Raw genomic sequence first — 12,335 nt, forward strand, 5'->3', positions numbered from 1 at the left:
GCAGGCCACGCCAGATCTGTGCCGCCATCGTGTTCAATGTTTTCGGGTGGTGCACATTGGTTCTCAGCCTGGACGGAGGTTTGTTATGATCTACTGACGATAAAACAACCGCCACTTGTGATGCAACTCGTGCACGTGGCCCTGGCGCCCTCCAGTGATAGAAAGTGTAAACACACTTACACACTAGTGTAATGACCAGATGGAGCTCATGTTGACTTTCTTTCTCGAGGGCATCTTCATGTGACGTGTTAAAAGAGGAAATTTTCTTCTGCGCTTCTTCAGAACCAGTTTTCGACGCGCAAATTCTGACAAACCGTTACTGTAACATTGCTGCATGCGTCATTTGTATAATGATTTGCGTGTCTTCTCTGTTTTGTGTTACTTAGGTTTTTGGATGTCATGTATGTGTCTATCGTTGGAGAGAATGATTGTCGGATGAATCAAAGCTTTAAATGGTCATTAGTTGCATCTCTGGATGTGGCAGCGGAAGGAGCCTTGCTGCAGGTGAACAGGAGGTGGACTCGGCATGGAAGGATGAACCGAAGCATAAAGGCACCAGCTGCTTTCTGACACATCTGGGTGTTCTTCATGTATAGTTCTGCTCTGAGTGTTTTCCCACAAACTGCTGTTAAAGGCTTTAAACGCCCCCCAAAGAACGTCGGATATCCTGCAAGACCACGTAGAGCTTTTCGAACATGAAAAAAAAAATCCAGTTGGGTCATTTTTATTCATTTTACTTTTATGACACAAAATGCAACGTAGCAGGAACACAGCGTTGTGCCACGCACACACAACCAGCAACCCTGCGTTGGAATGAAAGAGCCTTTTTATTCACATCTTTTGAAGGATTCATATTTGGATCGTTACTTTAAATAAAGAAACGATAATCTTCACAAAAATATTCGATCCATACTTTTTCCCCAAAAATGTTCTCAAAGTGCTACACAAATGACACAGATAACACCAATAGTTCACGACGGGGCGTTGTGCATTTCCACGAGTCACTTTCTCTGCACATGCAAAACTAAGAAAGTGGTGCTTTAGGGGAAGGTGGGCGCTGTCGTTCACTGTGTCTGTGTGCACCTGCTCACACATTCTGCTGCTCCGGATGCATTTTCTGCGCGGATGGAATATTTACGCTGTTCGCGTGCACTTGTTGTGCCCGTAAATAAACGAAAAACACGTTGAGGCTTTCCTACTAATATGGAATAAGAACACAAAGAGCTTTCTCTGAGGAGAAATGCTATTGTGCACTTTTGTTGTAGCCCTCGTGAGATTAATCCTGATAGTTCAGTAAGGCAACTTTCCTTTCAAAGGAAATCAGGGAATGTCTCTTTTGTTCATAGCTGATAGGGCGACTTCACAGTGGTGGGGAACACGATCTGAAGGTCCAGGCTCTGTCGGACTCCTTCGCCTCGTGTAAGAATTCAGTTATGTGAAATTCACACAGTGAGTTGAAGTTCACGATGACAAAATCCTCATTATGGCACAATTGTTTGAGAGGCTTGGACCCCGACCATTACTGCATTGCATTGTCAATGAATTACTGTTAAAACTGCTGGTTGTGACCTTCAATAAAACCGGATTGTGAAGTCGGTAAAAGAAAGCGATGACGGGTTGATGTTGGCGCCGCGATTTTTATGTTGCCAATCCAACGTTGTACGCTGTAAAATGTAATTATACTCGTTCTGAAATGTGCCGGCTGTAGACGAGAAGTGTGTATTCTTCCTCGTGGAAAGAACTACAACTTCAGAGAATTGAAGCTCCGGTGAGAGAATAGTGCTTTGGGAGCCTTTTGACTTCTGATATCACGTCTGCTGGGTGCGTAACATTTAGATAAATGTTGTTCAGAAATCAGTCGTAATGCCCCATGTTAAAAAAACAAACAACCAAATACAACGTATGGGGGGCGAGGGGGACAGCAACACTAGAGCATGGAACCTCCAAAACGTATGATCCACAAACACTCGGAGGTTTCGTTACCTCTGCATGCTAATTACCCGTTGGCTGCACAGCAAGAACACCAGCGGCATCCTGAACACAACCGGAAATGTGGCACTGAACTAAAGGACACGGTAACATCCAGCCAGCCGTCGGCCCTGATGGATATTTACACTGGCAGCTGCAGCCTCCGCGGAGCTTCCGCTTCGCTAGGCGACCACTTCCTCGCGTGGCAGGTTGAGCCTCACCTCCCCTCCTGCTCCCGCGGCGGCTGAGTAAACCGCGGTGGCGGCGGCAGAAGGAGGGCCATTGGCCTCCATGGTGAAGAGCTTGCAGCGCCCGGGTGGCGCCGCGTCGGGCGCCTCCTTCTCCGGGCTGGACGCCCGCGACGACCCGGCGGACGACGTGGGGCTGAGCTGCACCGCCGTGGTATCCTGCAGCGTGTGCTCGCTGGTCTCTATTTCGAACGCCGCCCCGCCAGCCAGCCCGCCGTGTCCCATCAGCCCCGCGCCCCTGCCGCCCGATTTGGACCCGCGGGAGCTGCTGGGAGGGGGGAGGCGGCTGCACACGCAGCACGCCCCGAAAAAGGAGAAGGCCACCAGCAGGAGGATCGGCCCGATGATGATGGGGGGATTGGCGGAAGGCACCAGCGTGCTGAAGGCGAACGCTCCCACCAGGGTGATGTTGAGTCCAGCCAGCATGATGCACAGGCCGCAGGCGCAGCACAGCGCCGGAGAAGGAAGGCCGTGAGGGCGGGACTTCCTCCTCGTCTTCTTCTGGGGCTCCTTTTTAGGTACAGGGGTGCCAGCGTTTCTATCAGTGATGACCATGTTTTCTCCTCTCTCTTCCGCGGCGTTATCGAATCTCCCCGTGTTTCAGTCCAGACTCTTCCCCATGGCGCCGTTTAAATGCATTCACAGCCCGCCAACATCTGCAAAGAGACAACGTGACAGATGTTAGAGGAGAGCGGAAGAAACACAGCGGAAGAAACTCTGCGTTCAAATATCTGACATATATATATATGACAAATTGTGGATACTCCCAGAGACTCTGAGTAATGAGTTCAGCTACACCCGATAAATCACAGATAAAATCTGATCAGCCAATAACTAAACACACCGGCCACGATGCCGGTGAGGGTTAACGTTGGCTCTTGCGGTTTATATCAGGGGTATCAAACTAACTAGGTTTGGGCCCGATATGCCTACTTTGATCTCTAGTGGGCCAGACCATTACAAATCATAGGGGGGGTTTGGCCCAGTTGATAGGTCGGCAGTTTGTTTGCCCGAATAATAATAATAATTTACAAGGAGTAGCCGTAAACCAAGCGGAACAACAGCGCTGCATATCAGGAGCGCAAAACGAATCGATGTTATAAAAAAAAAAAACGAAGCGGCTCGTCAGAAGCGGTCGTGCATGCTCGGTGACCTGAAGGGATTTTGTTGTTTTTCAATGGAAGGGATGTCGGCGCTGCGTGGGTGAAGGACCTGCGCTCACTCAGAGTGCGACCCCCAGTGGACATTTTCAGGAATAGCAGCTACTTTCATAGAAATGCAATGTATGTCTTTCTGTAATTCTCACGACAGCAAACTCATCCGCCGGGCCGCACTGGACCCACCCGACGGGCCGGATTCGGCCCCCCGGCCTCCAGTTTGACCCCTGTGGTTTATATCTGTCTCACATGTTAGCGGAATACATTTAAATCAACCGGACAATGTTTTCAAGATGATCTTGCTTATTTTGCTAAAGTTCCATGTGCACAGAGCACATTGTGTGGAGAATAAAGAAGTGTGAATATAAATTGGTGAGACCATTAGTGGGGAATTGAAGCATCTACCACACAGTATTAACGCGACGCGTGCACCCTGTGACTCCACCGTCAGAAAAGTAACAGTGCTGCTTGATAATTAAACACGTTTGTTGATAATTGCTACTCTTGAACAGGCATGTGGGGTAAAATGTGTGCAATGACACTGTGGCTGCTTCCTTTGGAGAGAAGGCCAAAGTGTGAGTGGCATGTTGGTGTTTAGTTGCAATCCAATCAGCCCGTTTATTAACCTGCATCCATTCAAGAGCATGCAAAGAAAAGGGGGTGTGGGGAAAGGAAATCATTTTAGTAAATGTGTGTATATGTAACACTGTGATCACCAATGCATTACAAACAGTACGTTTAATTATGAGCGGCTTGTGCAACACAATTAAATGGAATCTTACAGCACTGTCTCTTTTTTTTTTTACATTCCTGTGTAATTAACCCGTCGAAAAAACATCTTACCCCGTGTGTCGATGCAGATGTTTCCATTGTTAAAACGAGCAGATTTCCACCGAGATCCCCATGTCTAATCACCGGGGGTAATTACCGAGAGCTTGGAAGGACGCGCAAACACCGATCGAGGGGATTTCATCCTGCCGGGGGGGCAACAACTCATGCCAACCTTTCAAATCGGTGTCTGTCCACGGAAACGGCGGCGCAGCGCGGCGCGACCCGCTGGGGAAAATGCCGCGAGGAGAAGACGGGAGAGAAGGGGAGGCTTTCCTAGGCGGGAAACATGGCATTTCTCCTGGGTTTGGCACGCAGACGCAACACCGCGCGCTGCTCCTGATGTGGACCGAGACGCACGCAGCACCAGGGAGGTCATCCTGCAACGGGGGCGGGGCGGGGGGCGTGGCGAGGCCACTCTTCGGTGATGGGTGTGAGCTCGTCATATTGGACATTTATATAAATATATTTATTTATGTATTTATTTATTTAACTCACTGTCTTTCCTCTCGATCTTTGGACGCGGCTCCCCTGTCTTCTCGGTTTGTGGTCAACCTGGAGTGTGTGTGTGTGTGTGTGTGTGTGTGTGTGTGTGTGTGTGTGTGTGTGTGTGTGTGTGTGTGCGTGTTTGTATAATTAAATGGTTTTTAATTTAAAGCTCTACCCTTAAATGAGGATGGGACGCCACTTGTTATATATGAGTCATGCGTTGTAGTTGGAGGTTAGGAAATCAATTGAATGCTATTTAAAAAAACAATTAAGGGCTAATTTAGCTAAGAGGGGGAAAAATCTCACCGCTGTTCAGTAAATTAATAAATCATTGATCTTTGTAATTATTTCAAGAAAGCTAAATCTGACATGGCAATTATGATGCTGGAGGAGGATTAACAGCAACCCAGGTTAATATATTGCCTCTTAGCTCTTCACTTTGTTTGCTGGGAGCATTGTGGTTTGCATCCTGACTGCCGGAATTGTCTCATTGACACTGATACCTCGAAAACGTATTTATATTGATGTGTGGCGAGACATCCTTGTTGGTAATTCAGAACAATGGAGGTTGTAGTTGGGATTTGGGTGAACTATTAAATCCTCTCAGTTCTAGTTTTAAGGTGGTTTGCACCTTCCGCTTTTTTGTTCTGGCACATTTTAATTGCCAATCACTCCATCCCACTCTGGATGATGTGCAATTAGACGTTTGTTACGAGTCCCTCCGCTGTTGTACCTCACACAGACACAGAGAAGGAGACCGCTGCCTGTCAACGGAGCCACTGCAGACTCCTTTGGCTACGCGGTTGCTGACATAATTCATCCTCGCAGCACGCCACGGGTGTTTTTCAGAGCACAGCATCCTTCCCCATGCAGCAGCCATTCGGCCTGTGCGGTTCCTCAGTATCGATGTGTTACGTCTGAGTGCCAGGCTGCAGGGGAGTGTGCGCATGCAACGAGATGCAGCTGTGTGTCGGTCCGTCTGCACACATGCGTTCCAGTTGGTTTTGCTCGTGACAATTACTATGGGAAACCAAATCTCGTCCAAGTCCCATTGGCACATAGCAACCATTACCATTTCTTAATTTGCAGCTGAGGACATTGCAGATGGTTTCATAAGATGTGCACAAGTGGGACTACCGGGCCTAATTTATTTCACTCATCTGCAGAACATTTGGAAATAGTCCTTTAACAATCACAGTTCAAACTTTTGGAGGTGTTTATTAGGCGACACGAGCACAATGCAATGAGGTTGTGTCAACAAAAGAGCAAGTTCAGCCACAATTCTACAAATAATCATCATGCTTTAGTCCCGCCGTTGATATCCACCGAATGAAGAAGACTTAGCGGGGAAGTTAAATAATATTGCTCCGAAGGTTGTGTGATGACATCATGGCAGGTCTTGATCAGGAGGCAACTGCTTGAGTTTCCGTCTAGATAAGATGTCGGGCAGGTCTGAAGACGTCCTGCAACACACCGGAGCAGGACTCACGTAAGCTACAGTCACAGACCAAATAGGGTAGACAATAGAAAAGTATTCTTCGATCGTTATATCTGAAACTGAAATAACCAGTAAAAAAACTAACATTGGGATTGTAAAAAAACATGACTGTATTTATCTCAATTTAACAATATATCAAACTAAAATTAGTATTTGTAATGTTTGTAAAACTGTTTACGTGTACATCCGAACATCCTATAAGTGATTGTGAATAAAGGGGACTTGTAACGGTAAATTCCTGGCGTCCATCTACAGCATGTATGCATGAGTATAGCATCATGTACAGCATGTATGCATGAGTATAGCATCATGTACAGCATGTATGCATAAGTATAGCATCATGTACAGCATGTATGCATGAGTATAGCCTCATGTACAGCATGTATGCATAAGTATAGCATCATGTACAGCATGTATGCATGAGTATAGCATCATGTACAGCATGTATGCATGAGTATAGCATCATGTACAGCATGTATGCATGAGTATAGCATCATGTACAGCATGTATGCATAAGTATAGCATCATGTACAGCATGTATGCATGAGTATAGCCTCATGTACAGCATGTATGCATAAGTATAGCATCATGTACAGCATGTATGCATGAGTATAGCATCATGTACAGCATGTATGCATAAGTATAGCATCATGTACAGCATGTATGCATAAGTATAGCATCATGTACAGCATGTATGCATGAGTATAGCCTCATGTACAGCATGTATGCATGAGTATAGCATCATGTACAGCATGTATGCATGAGTATAGCATCATGTACAGCATGTATGCATGAGTATAGCATCATGTACAGCATGTATGCATAAGTATAGCATCATGTACAGCATGTATGCATGAGTATAGCATCATGTACAGCATGTATGCATAAGTATAGCATCATGTACAGCATGTATGCATGAGTATAGCATCATGTACAGCATGTATGCATGAGTATAGCATCATGTACAGCATGTATGCATGAGTATAGCATCATGTACAGCATGTATGCATGAGTATAGCATCATGTACAGCATGTATGCATAAGTATAGCATCATGTACAGCGTCGACCACGTACCCCTCATCCGGGTGGATCTCAGCCACTGGTCCGCCCTCCACAAAGGTTCCCATTCGACTCTTGGAACGCTCCACATTCAGCTGACTCTGCGTCCCTGCCGAAAGCACCAGAGTCCATCTTATTCATACGCAACACTTTTCACATGGAGCATGTCTAGACCGAACTCTTTCATTTACAAGAGACCCCAGAGGCTCCACAGGAGGAGATCAACAAGCTGCAACTGTCAGAGGAACATGTTTCTGTCTGCAGATGTGTCAGAGCTGTTGTGAAGGGTGGCAGGTGAGAGAACACACACACACACACACACACACACACACACACACACACACACACACACACACATATACTTGGGTCTTGTATTTTCACAATTATCTAGAAAACATGTAGATATATTATATATATATATATGTATATATATATATATATATATATATATATATATGTCAATATTTAACAGAAGCATTTGGGTTTAATGATTTCTCTCCAAGTAACAGTACATGTTTTTTGCTACGTTCTCTAAAGGAATTTCGGGTAATTAATCCAAGAGATATTGCTGGATTGTTTATATGACTATCCCCAACAATAATATATTTATCTTTTCATACATAAAGCCAGTGTGATGAAAAATTACTTCATGGAGAGTTACTCTAGATGGTCCTCAGATCTCTAGAATCTCTGAAATCTCTTACAGATGACCTGCAGGAAGATCACATATCACCCACTTTGAATAATCAAACCATTAGGTCTTCTTCTCAAGCCTCACCTTCTGCATGTTCTTGTGTTTAATGATCGTGAATGAATGAACATTCTCTCAACAGTAAATTCCTTCCCATCGTTCCCCAGACGAATAATGTTTTCCATCTTAGTAAATAAAATAATTGGTTATGAAAGGAGAAAACATGTTGCTTTCTCTCTCTCTCTCTCTCTCTTTTTTTATTTTGCTACTGCGCCACATGAGTGAGATGATTGATGCTCTGCAATAACCACATACACCCAACACCTTCCGCACTGGTGTTCACTGTGAGCGCTGCAGAATGCAGGCAGGCTTCGATTAGACGCAGGACACAAACAGCAAGCGTCAAACTGAACTGTACATGGCTTGGAGGCTACGCGCACGCGCTCGCCCGCCTTTTGGAGCGTCGGGCAGCTCCACACTCACTCACCTTCTCTTCTTAGCGTCTCTCCGGGCTGATCGGGAGCGGGATTGGCTGGTGTTGGGTGCACTCTGAAGTTTCCTGGGTTGTTAAGAGACCAAAATCATATGTTGCTTTAAATGGGTTAAAAAAATTGGGTTTGGATTAAACGTTTAAATCAAACAACGTACCAAAGGATGGAAGAATTTGGTTGATGTTCAGCCAGGCTTTTACGAAGGGGTAGATCGATATGAGCAGGCCTGCAACGCAGAGACCGTAACTAGAGAGATTCATTTGACATGTTATTGTGAAAAGTGGTCCCAATCTAGGGTTCATTTGAATGAGCATCAATCACATTCATTTTGGGACCACAGTGAGGCAAAATATTGTGCACCACTTGGCAAGAAGAAACTGTCAGTATAAAAAGATACGTGATGAATTGCACGCGAGTCACGGCAGAGGGTAAAACATCTCTTCATATCACCATAACAATGAGAGTCCTTGATGAAACGGCCTTCAGATTATTCTTAATGGACCAGAAACAGCGAGGGATGTTTCATCTGAACCAGGGGGCCCGTGTGCTTCTTAGTGGCTCTCCGCTCCAACTCCACACGTGTTGACGTCCCTTATGAGAGTGGACACTGAACCCTTAACCTACACCATTCAAATCTGCAGCCAGCATTCGTGTGCTTAAAATGTCATGAAAGTGCAGAAGGAGTGAAAAGAATCTGTCGAGAACACTGTTCACACTCATTAGTCAGCCTATGTGTCGGAGGAGGCATCAAGGGGCATCAGGCCCAAAACACGCAATTAGATGCTTCAAAGCTGCACAAGTGCTGCCAGCGTGAAAGTCTCCGTCGAGCTGCTGTGCCCAGTTTGGATTTGACGAAGTCTTTTGCGCTCATTAAAGCCCAGATGAATTATTGAAGGCTGATCGGATCGACGGTAAGAATACATTTACCATTAACTATGCATGCAGATGTTGTCAACTCGGATCGAAAGTCCCGTCCTTTGCTCTTTCCCACTCTCGCTCCTCCAGTTACACTGTTGTATCAAGTGATCACACGGTGTCTTTTTCAACAGGGAGAGAGTCAAAATGTCACAGGCCAAAGAACTTTCACCATATTGGAAATTATATTAAATGGTTGGATAGCAACTTTGGCTAATAGCGTCTGCTTAATGACATGTAATGTGAACATTTCAATGCTTGGTTTGCTTCTCAAACCCCAAAATACTTTCAAAAGACAACATATGTTTCACTTCCTCATTGATGGAATTCCACAGATTACACTATGTATAATTAGAGATAAGGATCATGTTTTACTTTCTTTTTGACACAATCTAAACTTGCATATTCGTTGAAGGTGACATAATAGTATTACGACAAGTAAGGAAATGCTTTTTTAACAATAAGCAAAAATGACAACCGAAATCACTTAGCGATGACAAAATACCTCGACCAAAAGGTCCCTCACACTCACCGAGGCCTCCCGCTCCCAGGAAGATCCCCCCCACCGCGTCAGCGTCACACTCCCTGGACACCCCAATGATGATGCAGCCCGCCACAATGCTGAGCAAGGCAGATCCCACCCGTAGCCCGTGGTACTCTCCAATGCTGACGGGGTTCATTCAGCAGGTGGAGGCCCCCCACCTGCTCCTCACACACACACACACACACACGCACAGGGAGCAGTCGTGATGCTCCGCTTCAGGCCTTCACTGTCACCTGCACCAGCCTGTCCTCTCCTCCTCGGGCAGAGGCTCCATCCGTATTCGCCACAGACATCTCATGCATCTTTAAAGACGGAGCTCTGGTTTCCGTTCGGGCACACGTGCTCTTATGACAGCGATACGTGTGCCTCAAATCTGATCGCGGCCCTCCTCCTCCGACCAGCGCAATGAAGTTCTCGAGCGTAATTTGGTAGACACGAACGCGATAAGGGACAAACAGCAGCGAGGCTGTCAGGAGCATGTGCACGCCATCGAGGGCTTAATACGAGGGCAGAGCGGTACGGAGAGAGAAGAGGGGGGATGGAGGGAGGAAGAAGGAGGGCGACGCTTAGAGACGCAGAGTATGTGCTGCTCGTGTGATTTGTCTGAAGGGAATGCGTAATGAAAGGTCCAGAGAGTCCTCTACAGTGGGAGCCCGAGGCCATCCACAAAGGCCTGCAGTTGCCATAGGAATACCATATCCATGGCAACAGAGGGAAAAGAGGGTAAGCAGGATTAACATTGGTGAACAGGATAACAAACAAACTTATTCGGGGGGAAAAGAAACACATTTCAGTCCGTCTATCATAACTCTGCACATCTGCTGCATCTGTTATCAATCAATGCTGGTGATGTTGTGTGTGTGATCCGCCCGTGATCCTTTAGGCAACACGTTGTCAAAGGTTGTATCTTTATGTGTCAACACTTGAAGGGTTTTTTCCAGATAAAACTATCCAGCATTTCAAAAGAAAATAGAAAAGATTTAAGAAATGTTTGAAGAGTAAATCCTGTTTTTTCAGTCATTATTTCTATAGATAAATGGTATAATCTTTAGTGGACCTCAGCAGAAGGCATGGTGTTGGTGAAATGTTGCTCAGAAGTGCTCCTGTGATTGGAGTCATTATGCTCGCTGTGTGCTAGCTGCAGCTAGGGAACACATTATCATCTCAAAGCAAAATTGGAGTTCAGAGAATTTCTGTGAAACTAAAAAGAAATCGGTGATGTTGTTCTCGAGAAGGGAACACAATGTGATGAGATGAGCATTACATGATGACAAACCTTGCAGTCGTGTAATAAAATGGCACACCATCGCTACTGTTCCCTTAATGAACTCACTAAATCATGAGCTCAGTCGGGGATGAGCACGCTCATTACATGTGAGGCAATAACTGTCACGGTGTGATTCACTTCATGTTATATTTTGTAGTTTTCTGCCACTCGTGTCCCCGGGTAACTTCACTTCCTGCCTTGTCCTGTCATCCCCTGTGATCGTCTAATAGTTTCCACCGGTGTCCAATCACCTGCACCTCCCTAGTGTATTTAAACCATGTGTGTCTGTTGTCACTGGTCGCGTCATTGTCTTTTGCCACGCATGTCCTTGTCTTTCGTCGCGGACGTTCGTAGTTTCTGTCTCCCGTTTTTCCCCTGGTTCCTGTGAGTTTTTGCCCCTTGGCCTTTTGCTTTAACCTTTTTGACAATTAAAGTCCCTTTTGTTTTGAACTCTGCGTCTGAGTCCTACCTCCACCCACATCCCTGACAATAACCACAAATGTTAAGTAATGAGTGACACAGATGTATCTCATCTCTCTGATGCACTTATTGTGCACTCTGAAGGTCCTAGGGTCTGTAGTTTGTCAAAAGAAAAAAAATGTTAACTGACAGAACATCAACTTTAATACATTTAAGATTGAAAAAACGTGTCTACTATCAAGGATCTTATATATATATTATTGTTGTATATGCTATAAATGTTATATCTATATATATTGTTGTCATAACCGATACGAATGAAACATTTTTAATACAGGTATTTTTAAATGACATTTTTGACTTTATGCTTTTATACAAAAATATGAACATTGAATAAATGAGTGTTTCCCCTATGATCACCCCAACAAAAAACTTCTAACAGATGAATTAAGCCTCTGGTTTTAAGTGTTTTTCCCTGAATCCTTTCAGGTCGTCAATGAGTTGAGAGAGAAAAATTGGTTTACAGTAGCTACATCCTTTGCAAAGAAACACAGCATGTGTTACATTCCATTTCTTTCATTTATGATAAATCTTTTGATTGATCCTATACAACAGAACGGTTTATGTTTACGTTGTTGGCAGTAAATGTTCAAACCTTGCTGCATAAAGGATGCAGCTGATTTTTCATAGACTGGTTGTCAACTACCTTTCAGTTACAAAATGTACCAATCCTTTTGATAACGTGGTACGCTTGACAAA

At 45.1% G+C, this 12,335-nt stretch overlaps 2 protein-coding genes across 3 annotated transcripts; both read right to left on the reverse strand.

Annotated features, from left to right (window-relative positions):
- Positions 1-737: 737 nt before the first annotated feature.
- tmem275a (transmembrane protein 275a) lies at positions 738-4,561 on the reverse strand. Of its 2 annotated transcripts, none has more exons than XM_040172033.2 (2): positions 4,377-4,561; positions 738-2,872 (listed from the first exon to the last, which is right to left on the reverse strand). In XM_040172033.2, the coding sequence occupies exon 2, from the start codon at positions 2,769-2,771 to the stop codon at positions 2,151-2,153; it is 621 nt and encodes a 206-aa protein (XP_040027967.1). In that variant the 5' UTR covers positions 2,772-2,872; positions 4,377-4,561; the 3' UTR covers positions 738-2,150. The 2 variants fall into 2 exon arrangements, with proteins under 2 accessions (XP_040027967.1, XP_040027966.1); XM_040172032.2 differs by having other exon boundaries at positions 4,217-4,555.
- Positions 4,562-5,891: 1,330 nt separating this feature from the next.
- kncn (kinocilin) lies at positions 5,892-10,519 on the reverse strand. The gene is made up of 5 exons (XM_040172036.2): positions 9,878-10,519; positions 8,588-8,656; positions 8,427-8,498; positions 7,264-7,357; positions 5,892-6,153 (listed from the first exon to the last, which is right to left on the reverse strand). Exons 1-5 carry the CDS (start codon positions 10,023-10,025, stop codon positions 6,078-6,080), a joined length of 459 nt encoding a protein of 152 aa, XP_040027970.1. The 5' UTR covers positions 10,026-10,519; the 3' UTR covers positions 5,892-6,077.
- Positions 10,520-12,335: the final 1,816 nt, after the last annotated feature.

This window comes from Gasterosteus aculeatus, chromosome 3 (genome assembly GCF_964276395.1).
Source record: "Gasterosteus aculeatus chromosome 3, fGasAcu3.hap1.1, whole genome shotgun sequence".
NCBI lineage: Eukaryota > Metazoa > Chordata > Actinopteri > Perciformes > Gasterosteidae > Gasterosteus > Gasterosteus aculeatus.

Excerpts from the sequence above, each read along its gene's own strand:
- tmem275a (XM_040172033.2), bottom strand. The coding sequence starts at position 2,771 with ATGGTCATCACTGATAGAAACGCTGGCACCCCTGTACCTAAAAAGGAG.
- kncn (XM_040172036.2), bottom strand. The coding sequence starts at position 10,025 with ATGAACCCCGTCAGCATTGGAGAGTACCACGGGCTACGGGTGGGATCT. Across the intron at positions 8,499-8,587 it reads CCAAATTCTTCCATCCTTTG|GAAACTTCAGAGTGCACCCA; the intron begins GTACGTTGTTTG and ends TTAACAACCCAG. Across the intron at positions 7,358-8,426 it reads AGAGACGCTAAGAAGAGAAG|GGACGCAGAGTCAGCTGAAT; the intron begins GTGAGTGAGTGT and ends TGCTTTCGGCAG.